General features: G+C 38.9%; 1 protein-coding gene across 1 annotated transcript; it reads left to right on the top strand.

Moving 5' to 3' along the window:
* LOC139950266 (45 kDa calcium-binding protein-like) lies at positions 1–11,821 on the top strand. The gene is made up of 7 exons (XM_071948884.1): positions 1–107; positions 400–779; positions 1,314–1,450; positions 2,223–2,336; positions 3,368–3,517; positions 5,333–5,508; positions 6,565–11,821. Exons 1-7 carry the CDS (start codon positions 66–68, stop codon positions 6,739–6,741), a joined length of 1,176 nt encoding a protein of 391 aa, XP_071804985.1. The 5' UTR covers positions 1–65; the 3' UTR covers positions 6,742–11,821.
* Positions 11,822–11,859: the final 38 nt, after the last annotated feature.

Raw genomic sequence — 11,859 nt, 5'->3', positions numbered from 1 at the left:
GTATTCTGCGATTATTGAATGTCTGAATGTTGTTGGTGGGCGGATCGAGGGACACGTTGACGTAGATGTTGGATGGATTGAAGTCGTTAAAGCAACTATTTTGTCTGGTAATTTAAAGTTTTTGGGTGTAAAAGACGTGACTTTTATGTGTGATTTGATTGAAATATTTAGTAATTGAGTCGGACTCGGAGACGAGACTGAACTGATTCCGTCAAATTTTACCATCATGATCATGGGGCATGACAAATGAGGCAATGGCTGCGTACACAAACCACGAATCACACTTATTCGACTAATCTGTAAAGTTTTGTTTTAAAGAGTTTCATTCTATTGAAAAGAGTTCATTTGCCTTAATTTCTGATGTACAATTGTTTGTTTTTTGGTAAACGTTTTGAACAGATTCAACCAAGCAGCAAAAGACAAGGTCAACTCCAGGACGACATAATGCAGACCCCCATATGCAATCGATGCCAAAGGGCATTGCTTATTTTCGCCTTGTTGTCTCTCGGTGCATATGAAGCTAACGTCATCAGAAAAATAATCAAAGATAAGCCAGAGACGGATCCTAAGGACCATAAAGTCATGTCAAATGATTCTAAAGGAAAAGACGTACCCATTGACATAGCACCACCAGATCACATGGATGGTGTGCGGATGATGCGTGGTGGTCAGCTCAATAAAGACTTTCAACAAGAAGTGTTCTTGGGACCTGAGCATGCGGATTTTGAAACCATTCCAGAAAAAGAAGGGAAACGAAGACTAATGGAGATTTTTTCCATGTAAGTTTTTAGTACTGATACTTTTCTGATAAAAGTTGTCATTGTTTTTACCTCACCGTTAGCAACTTCAGTAATGTATCATTGTAGGTTGATACAGTAGGCAACTTTGTTTTGCTTTTAACACTCGCAGTAAATTCATAAAACCCATTCTTTTGTCAACATTATATGCATACAATAACAAACCTGTGAAAATTTGAACTCTATCGGTCGTCGAAGATGGGAGAGAATAATGAAATAAAACTCCCAAGTTGTGTGCTTTCAGATGCTTGAATCTGAGATTTACGGTGAGGTCTTGAATTCAATTCAAATATTTTAGTGAGAAGTTACTTCTTTCTTAAAAACTACATTACTTCAGAGGGAGCCGTTTCTCACAATGTTTTTTATATCAACAGCTCTCCTATGCTTGTTACATGTACCAAGTAAGTTTTTATTCTAACAATTACTTTGAGTAATTACCAATAGTGTACAGTGCCTGTAAAATAACATAGTCCTTTGTTTTACATGGTAGGATTGTTTATTTGTTTTTGTCTTCAGGGCAGACACCTCCAAGGATGAACTATTAGATTTGGATGAGTTGACTGCATGGATCTCCCTTCAGACTGAGAAACATTTTCAAGAAGCTTTAGAATCAAGCAAGAAAATCTTCCCATTAATAGATGCGGATGGTGATGGTAAGTGTCATCTCTTGTTTATACAACCACATTTATTTCATACTAACTCAGGGTATACTATACATTTCGGTGATTACAGGTAACTACGTAATTGAACAATAAATTGGATTATAGAAACTCAGTAACAGAGGGGACGGAAAAGAAGCCAGCATGGTAGGGAAAAAGTGAAGCAGATAAGAACTGCTTTTGTACTTTTCCCTTTAGACCAGACAGCCACGGGGACAATATCACACAACATTACTCATCACACAAACATGTCAAAATTTAAGACTGACAGTTGAGACCAGACAAAGAGGGATTAAGATCAATATTTAAGGTACAAGTACAACATGAGAATTGTAAATTAATATATAATACTTCGTGACTTGACAAATATGTGTCCAACAGGTATTGCCTAAGTTTTCTAGAAAATGTGCCAATTGTAGCAGGCTGTTTGAGATCTGTACAAAGGCTATTCCAGTATAAAATACGTACCTTGTAACATTCAAATGATTTAAATCCCATAAGTTGTTTAGTACAGGAGTCCAATGTAACCTTGAACTGGAGACAATTATGTGTAGGTTTTCACTTTCCAGTTTCAGCTGAAAATGTGAAGTAACTCTGAATACATAAATAGACGAAGATTTTATTTTTTGTGAGCTTGTTTGCATAGAAGCAGAATATAATGTGGTATCATAACTAAGTAATTGAATGAAGCCACCTGATTGAGGCACAGCAATCTTTCAATTGTAACCATATTTGTTAATATTACGAGTTATATGTTTACTATCAGGTATTATCCACTGGGATGAGTACAGGGAACAGTTTCTCAAGCAGAGAGGATATGATAAAAAAATACTGGAAGATCTGAAAAATGGCAAAAGTGCTTTAAAACCTCATGATGAAGGTAAGTAACCATTTGTTTATTTATTTAGACCTTTTTGTTTTATATGTGCATACTCAGGGTCATGCCTGGAATTACACGCAGGCCATGGCCTTCGTTGCCCGTCCTCTTAACCTTGGTGCCCTTTAAAAGGTCCCCATTGACCCTAAGATTTTAAGAAGTGCCCTTGAAAATAAAAAATGGCCTCGCCCTTGCAACATATTCAAAGATGTAATTCCAGGACTATAGGCTTTGCCCAAACAGTTACAACTGGTTTTCATTAGCATGACTGGGGACCCTAAATCCTTTATTACAATTAAATTAATTACTTATTTTGTGCCAAACATTTTTAAATTATTCATGAGATAGTAAATTATATTTACCTTCATAACGAGCACAAAAATCAGGGTAATTCATGCATTTCTTAACAAACATCCACCAACATACATGTCACTATGCTGAGTATGGGTGAAAAAAAAAGCTGCAATTAACCCCTTTCCATCCGGCTCTAGTTTTTATGTCAACTGAAGTTGGCCAACTCCATTCATCAAGTTAGAAGTGAAATACTTACATGCAGAATGGCAGAACAATTCAGTTATGACAGCATTTGGCAAACTCCAATGATTCAAATTGTAACCAAGGAATCACAATTCCAAGTAGTATGCAAATTATATTTTAGCCAACTACAGCAGAACCTGTGAAGTTGCAAACCCTTTTTACATAGCAACAGGAACCTAAAGCCCTTTTTACACGACAGCAATCTTGCTTAATTTTAGCGCGATTGTGAAATTTTACCAAATGCATCTCGTATGTTTATACTGTTCATAAAGAGGACAGCATATTTGAAATTTCACTAGGGACCATCGACAATTTAAACGTGGTTGTCCTTTTACACAAAGTGCAACTTTTAAAATTTCACAACCTTGCATAAAAATAAACGAGGGACCCCTGCTATATTGCTGTCGTGTGAAGAGGGCTTTTTTAGTGACATTTTTAGGGGTGAATGAACGACCTGCCTCACCATTGTGTTTATATGTTTCTTATCATCATATCAGAGGATTATTTGATTTACCGTGACCGATGGACAAGGGCTGATGAGGATGAGGATGATATCTTGAAGGAAGAGGAATTTCTGGCCTTTCTTCATCCAGAGCATTGTAAAACCATGCTGAATCTGCTGGTGGATGAGCTACTTCATGACTTTGGTGAGTCCAATGGTCCCATTACATTTGACCTCACGCTCTCAAAAAGGAGGCAGATCATTGGACAATAGCTGTTCTCTGTGCATAAAAATCAAGCGCGTGACCTCAGCGTACCTGTCGCGTTTCGGGTTATGCAAGTTGGTTTCTTACACAATGAAGAACACGCCTTTGAACAATGCACGTAATTTTGGGTGTCAACTCTCTTTTGTGCATGTTTGTACACAATTTTGACACCCAAAATGACACCCAGGATGGGCACATGTGAGTATGCTGCACGTAGTGCTAGGGATCTACAATAAACAATTCAAAAACTTCAAGTTCATTTCCACAGTTTAGTCGGTCTTTATATGGCACTTTTACACCCCAAGGGCATCCCAAAGCGCTTCACATTATTACCCCTGGTCACAGGGCTTTAAATCATTCCTTAAACCATCTCAGCTCCCTGGGGAGTTTGTGCAACAAATGCGCTACTCGGCTAAATCAATCACAAGATCCATTTCTGCCCTCACAGGTACCATTTACCCATGGGTGGAGAGAAGCATATACGAAGGGTCTTGCTCAGGGACACAGTGTCATGACTCCCGAACCCACACTCTGCTGAACAGAATCACCAGAGCTTCAGTTCGGTGCTCTTATCCAAGACGCCCAACAAAGTACACCCAGTATCAATTATCAATCGCAATGCAATGGGAGAATCTAAAATGTGTACTGAACTACTGACACAAGTGTCCCGACCGAGACTCAAACCAACACTCTGCTGAACAGAAACCACAGAGCTTGAGTTTGGTGCTCTTATCCACGACACCCTACAAAGTACACCCAGTATCAATTATCAATCGCAATGCAATGGGAGAATTAAAAATGTGTACTGAACTACTGACACAAGTGTCCCGACCGAGACTCAAACCCACACTCTGCTGAACAGAAACCCCAGAGCTTGAGCTCGGTGCTCTTATCCTCTTGGCCATGACATGCCAAGCGGACTCGGGGCATTGCTGACAACGGCTCATTGCTGACAACGGCTCTCCACTGGTCTCTTCATACATGTAGTCAAAAATGAGCTGTTTGCTTGGAATTGTTTTTCCCAAGGCTGCCTCATGTGACATGGTCTTAATAACACTTGACAGTGTAATTAAAAGTATCGTTTAGAGCGCTGCTAATCAGTAATCTTGTTCTTACACTTTAGATTATTCACAAAAAAATACTTAATGGGCTGACATTTTGACTCTAGCAGAGTCTTTTTTATATATTTTTATATATATATTTTTTTATATTTGCAATACAGAAAATAAACAAAAACAACAACGCCAAAAAACACAAGATGGACAAACACGAACAAAGGATAAACAAAACGAAAGAACAACTGAAGATTAAAGCGTCTTGTTATACCAAGTTGTGTCTATTCAACAACAATACTTAGAGTTCCAATAACAATGGGAGACTTTGGGGCGCTAGGTGGCAGCAGACTTACCAGGTATATTTCCATTGTTTACGTAGTTCTGAGCGTGCGCACATGACCGAGAACAATGGATTTTACCTGGTAAGTCTGCTGCCACCAAGCGTCCCAAAAGTCTCCCATTGAATAAATCACGCAGTCTGCATTTGAACAAATCAAAACATATTCTTCCACTTTTGTTTTACTTGATAATCCAAACCCTTAGCTCTTGCCGAACACTCTGGCAGAGTCTTTCTGAAAGACTAATGTTAGGGGCTAGGGTTGAAACATCGGACCATTAGCTATCTTTTGCATTTATGGCAATATACATGTAGGTCCTTTTGATTTATAACTGCTAATTTAATTTTGACACTTTTGCATAGATGCAAATGGAGACAGTAAACTGTCATTGTCTGAGTTTGTCTCCATGCCAATGATGGATAGTGAGGAACTGGAGAAGGCAGCCGAGGAAGATGAATGGGTCAAGGAGAGACTTAAAGAGTTCCGGGAGAATATGGATCTAAATCATGACAACATCTGTGACAAAGAGGAATTAGAGGTGGGATTAAGAGCCTTTAAAAACAGTTACTTGAGCCAATTTGTTTTAACGGAAATTTAATTGAAACTTGTTTATAACGTGTTTGTTTACCATTTAAATGTAAAATTGATATTTGTACACTTCTTAATTTTTCGTAATTGTCAATAAAAAAATGAGGCACCAACGTCAAGGAATTGAACAAACTAGAAACACTTCTGCCGTTGAGGGTGGCGTCAAAATGACAATACTTTGACGTCATTCATGGGAGTTTGCTTTGTTATACCTCCACGCTGCAACAAAGCGGCTTTACAAACTGTAGCTCCCACATTATAACGTAACATGAGTGATGTTGTAACGGAGCTTTTCGCAAATCTTTCCATCAAGCTCCTATGATTCCTGGATTCTGATTGGCCAACAGCTACATGTATCATAGGGTGTGATCGATCCCGCGGTGCTCACTCAGGTGAGTCCCTGACGAGCTAATCGAACGATCAGGCGTCCTCTCGTGGTGACGTCATGCACCTCGGGCCAGCCCCATGTGACCCACACTACAAGCAGGGCACTTGGGGCTGACCCGGGTGAGCCCCTGGAATGACATTGGAACGTACCGGGGGCAGACCGGGTCGACCCAGGGCAGCTAATCGAGCGCACCCATAATAAACAGTGCCAAGTATTAAATGCTGTCCGAACACTCTCACATCTTGCAGAGATATTCCTGGGAAATATTGCTGAACCTTTTCAAATGTTTCACAGGACATAGCCATTTCCCAGGAAATAGCCACCCCTACTTCGGAGTAGGGTTACGTAAATGTTAGCTACATACATGTACATACCCCTGGGTTGATGTACTGAATGCCCATTGATAAATTCCCTTTGGAAAAATTGCAGGGAAATTTGGGGAAATGAAACTTAGGTTTTGTAGTTTAACTTGGATTAACTTGCAGGGAATTCCGGCTTTAGTGTGAAGGGGCTCTACATGATGCTTTCTACCCTTTACATGTAGCAGGTAACTGGGGGGGGGGGACACAAACCATCCAATAGTGACCATCCTGTATTTATCTTTTCTTGTTTATCAAGGCATATCTTGACCCCAGGAATCGTCAGCATGCTGAGGGAGAGGCAAGGCATCTTATTGGCAGTGCAGACGACAACGAAGATGGTAAACTATCACCAAGAGAAGTTTTAAGGAACTACTTTGTATTTATAGGCAGTAAACTCTATAATTACGGAAGAAATGTTCATGATGAATTTTGAGGTAAAATGATGTAGAGCTGTGTGAGGTGTTTCTGAGTTATTGGTCACATTAAAAAAAGCTTAAGTTATTTTTATTTAATTTTTTAATTTAGAAAGTTGCTTTTTAAAGTGTTCATTCCACCCTGGCAAATGTTGGTGCGATCGTTTACAAATGTACTCTTTGTGAACAACTTCTAGGTAGCTGCGCGTTGTCATTGTTTCGCCACCAAAAAGCCATTTGTGAGTTAGATTTTAATAATAATAATAATAATAATGATAATAATAAGACTTGTAATGCGCACATATCCACCCTGCTTGGTGTTCAAGGCACAGGACATAATGATGTCTGGTACAATGACTTGCTTAGTTACAATGTACCGCTTACATTTGAATTCCTCAGACTATCGAGACAGTTGCTACACCATGTGATTAGGGGCAAGCTTGTGTATAGCAACCTCCAGATGAGCAAGCCCTGGTACCATAGTGCCATACACATCCATTCAGAATTGTGTATGGGCGTTCACCCTCTCTTACGTAACTACGCAAAAAGCTTGGCCTTAATCACGCGGCGTAGCAACTGTCTCGATAGTCTGAGGAATTCAAATGTAAACGTTGCATTGTAACTAAGCGAGTCATTGTTCCAGACATTATTCAAATCTAACTCGCAAATGGCTTATTTAAGATGGTGGAGCGATGACATAATACAAAGGGTCGATTGGTTGGTTACAACTCAACCTCGCTACCATGGGCAGGGCGCCGTATCACGCTAGCTCTGCGTACCTCTCTAACCCCTGGGAGGGAAATTGCGATCCGTGTCTTTGATTGGCTGTCATATACGCGCAAAATTTGAAATGTCGTGCGTCTCCAAGAAGCTCTATACGCCGAAACGCGTGCGTATAATGGTGTACGTATTCACTTTTTTGTCACGCAACACTGAACGCTAAGGCAAGTTTATGCCTTTTTTTACACACAGCGCATCCAGCGTGTGCGCGACTAACGCCCAACACAGAACGGATCAACCACAGGACTAATTGTAATATCCCTTATATTTGGATATTTTGGAGTTACACTTCCAGGGGTTATGATCGAGCAAGGCATGCTGGGAAAAAATGGCGCGGCGAGATCGATCACCCCTGGGAACGAGGTTGGTTACAACTTACAATTCTCAAACAAACTGAAATGACGTCCTTTTGTGGTTCATTGCTCTAAAATGACGGTTAACTTGGATATCAATCTTTTTGTCTTAAACAATGATTAGACATTTGTGATTTATGGCTACTCTTTAGTTTGGGATTGGGTGGTTGAGGATTGACGGTTAGGAGGTTTGAATGTGTTAGTGACAGTATGACAACCCTCTTTAGTGTATGGTGCAGCTTATGGAAGTGTTGAATATGCATGTATCATAATTTCTTGAATATTTTTTTATAATTAACATGCTTAATTGGTTAATTAACTACATTAAACATGAATTATCTTTATGTTTATGTACCTGTATGATAGCATGGTGATCGAAACATTGAGTTGTTTTTATAGTGCTCACCTCAAGCTATACAAGATTTTTGATTTAAGACTTATGATTGCTTTCTGTGCTTTCATCATAAACTTGTTTTCTTGACTCGGTCTAGCCTTGATTCAAGACTGTTGGCGTAGTGTGCTCCGTCCCGGTGCGGCACGATTCGGCAACAACTGCAGTGCATAGACAGTGTACACGAACAATGTATCCATGAACAGTACATTGTACAGCGAGAACAGTATAGCGCAGTCGTGAGTACGGTCGTTCATATTTCAACCTCGTACGCGTGACTCAAACAACACAGACTGTACATACAATGCACGCCATACAGATGTGCTTGTACACTTTACACATGGTACTATGCACACACTGATCCACACACTGTGTGTCGCTTACGGAATGGGAATGGGTTGCGCTTACGGAATTCGGCGAGGAAGCAGATATGCCGGTCGCGGTCGGCTGGAGCACCTTGATCAAGGCTAGACTCGGGGCATGTCATCTTTTAGAGAATGCTTTTCTTCCTCCTCTGTCTTCATTTGCCAGTTTTTCATAAAACTCTTGTTAATTATACAAGATGTTTAAAGGCAGTGGACACTATTGGTAATTACTCAAAATAATTGTTAGCATAAAACCTCACTTGGTATTAAGTAATGGGGAGCTGTTGATAGTATAAAACATTGTGAGAAACGGCTCCCTCTGAAGTGGCGTAGTTTTTGAGAAAGAAGTAATTTTTCCACGAATTTGATATCGAGACCTCAAGTTTAGAATTTGAGGTCTCGAAATCAAGCATCTGAAAGCACACAACTTTGTGTGACAAGGGTGTTTTTTCTTTCATTATTATCTCGCAACTTCGACGACCAATTGAGCTCAAATTTTCACAGGTTTGTTATTTTATGCGTATGTTGAGATACACCAAGTGAGAAGACTGGTCTTTGACAATTACCAATAGTGTCCACTGCCTTTAATATGCACATGAATTGTCATAAAATAGTGTAACCAGTTTGGTATGATTTTTGTTTATACTTGTAGCTAGAATTAAGTAATATTTGAGTGTCATCTTTCAACCTAATGTCAAATGGTGTACATTGTGCAATAAGACATTATAGTATGTGCTAACGAATAGATTGTAAATTTTAAACATTTCAATTGGAATAATTAACTATATATTTTGTTTTATAACTCATTCTTTCGATATAATACAACCATTCAAAGAACAAATGCTTCTAGAGACAAATGTACTCGCATTATATTGACACTAGATTAAAGGCACTGGACACATTTGGTAATTACTCAAAACAAATATTAACTTAAAAACTGACTTGGTAACGAGCATTGGAGAGCTGTTGATAGTGGGCAACGACTCCCTCTGAAGTAACATAGTTTTTGAGAGAGAGGTAAATTCTCACTAAAATAATGTGACGGTTATGAAGACACCCCACAGAGTTTTCTTATTTTTCCTTTAAATGTACTATTCATTTTCATTGTAAGATTTCCTTTCATAATTAATGTCAGAATTGTATGTTTTATATTAATTAATTATGAGTCCGAAATGTATAAATTAAGACTCTCACCAGCTCACTTTCAAATTATATTCACGAGAGACCACACCACACAACGGACTCTGTTCTCTCCTATTTTCCAGAATAAACAACTGTGAACGGCAAAGCTATTCTCCTCAGTATCCCTTCTTATCGACCCTAACAACATCCTGGTCACAATAACAAAAGACTTCTAGCGAGAAATCTTTTATTCCTATCTGAAAGCACACAAATTCGCCCGTCAAGGGTGTTTTTTCATTCATCATTTGCTCGCTAACTTCCAAGACTAATTGAACCCAAATTTTCACAGGCTTGCTATTTTATGCATATGTTGAGATACACCGAAGGTGTCCAGTGCTTTTCAAACAATACTATTATCTGAGGATTTTACCAACAAAATCATCCCAACCTCAAAACTGAATGATAAACATTACACTTCACGTATTCCTCCTCAAAAACAAATATGTAAGGAGAGATGACAAATAAAGTTTTAAATCGTAAATAGTTGTTTATATTTTTTTATGAATTGATCCGACTTCTCTTTGTAGTTTTAAGAAAAAAGTATGTAAATTTGTCTTGGGCCATTAAAAAAACAGTCATTTTGCACCATTCCTTTTAAATTTCTGCAGGTCTGGAGTGAGTTTTTATACTATTTATTTTTGCTCTTTTCTTTCTCTCCAGTAATTCATAACAAATATATCATCCGCATTGCCTGCAGTCACTATGTACGTAATACTGAAAAATAACAGGCTTGCAGCCAGTCTATGTTTATGAAGTCGCAACAGTAAGAAAATGGTAGTCAAATGCAGACCAACTGTAGTGTAACCAGGGGTGGATTTCACAAAGGTAGTCCTAACTTAGGACTAGTCCTAGGCAATGCTAAGAGATAGGACCAGTCCTAAGTTAGGATGAGTTACTGGTCCTAACTTAGGACCAGTCCTATCTCTTAGCATTGCTTAGGACTAGTCCTAAGTTAGGACTAACTTTGTGAAATCCACCCCAGAGAGTTATAAATAAGAACTAGAGCGCGCACTGGCCTATATACGCGCCCCGGTATGCCAGCAGGCGGCCATTTTCTAAGTTGACAAAACAGCTATCTCACAGCGTGTGTTTGTGCGGCCATTTTGTAAGTTGAACAAACAGCATCGCGTGAGCGTTCAATAAAAAAACCTAAAACGTGTATTTCATATTGCAGAATGACGCGCTTGTCATCTTCCGGTCCCGTGGCGTTTGTGCACGAAGCATCACTCGTGCGCCCTCTAGTTCTTATATATAACTCTATGAGTGTAACATGCTGCCTGTAGTCTTAGCCCCCAGGATGGAATTGACATGTAAGCACTCAATGTACATGTAACCTGCCATACTACTGAGCCAATGCACTTCTATGAGACCATGGGAACTTTGTTTACTATGTGAGTGAACTTGTGCATTCTTTGGGTATTCTGGCAGGCAAGATACTACACTTGCCATATGGGAAAGTTGACATTCTGTGTCATAATTTCCACACAAAATTAAATCCGAAAGTAAAAGCTGGACAAGTTTTGAGATGTGCCCACTTTCATCATATCAAAAGTTGATAAGAATTAGACAGTGCAATCTCCATAAAATAGAAGATTTTATGTTTTCTTCCAATGAGCTGTGTTCAAGGAAGTCCAGGCTCTGCTGCTCTTTTGTAAACATGTGGTGTAACAGGTCACATCGTCTAAAGTCTAGGTGTAGTATTTATTCATGATAGAAATTAAACAAACCTCAAAACTCCATTTTTGTCATTTGGGTAGGTATCTTGGCAACAATATTTTTGGTGTTCTTATATTAGGCAATGCATAATTTTAATGATAGAAAGAATGGTTATAATTTTGTTACAAATTTCAGTTGTTTCTTAGGTATAGCTTACATATTCAGTGTGTAATTAGCACTTTCGAGCATATATGGAATATCTTTAGAGATGCACCAAGGCCAAGAGATTGTTTTCTCGGTAAAATATCTGAAACTTCTTTTTTTAAGGTTGACAATTTGTCTTTAGTGAACATGGTGAAAGGCTCTTTATAAATGACATAAGAGCTTTAAGACTAACCATGGAAAAAGGGG

This window comes from Asterias amurensis, chromosome 18 (assembly GCF_032118995.1).
Source record: "Asterias amurensis chromosome 18, ASM3211899v1".
In the NCBI taxonomy this organism is placed as follows: domain Eukaryota; kingdom Metazoa; phylum Echinodermata; class Asteroidea; order Forcipulatida; family Asteriidae; genus Asterias; species Asterias amurensis.
The sequence above is the reverse complement of the archived record's forward strand: the minus strand, read 5'-3'. Positions and strand labels throughout refer to the sequence as shown.

Bases quoted from the DNA above. Each gene is read 5' to 3' on its own strand.
- LOC139950266 (XM_071948884.1), top strand. From the start codon at position 66: ATGTTGGATGGATTGAAGTCGTTAAAGCAACTATTTTGTCTG. The intron at 2,337-3,367 runs GTAAGTAACCAT...TCATCATATCAG, and splicing joins TTTAAAACCTCATGATGAAG to AGGATTATTTGATTTACCGT. The intron at 5,509-6,564 runs GTGGGATTAAGA...TTGTTTATCAAG, and splicing joins GTGACAAAGAGGAATTAGAG to GCATATCTTGACCCCAGGAA.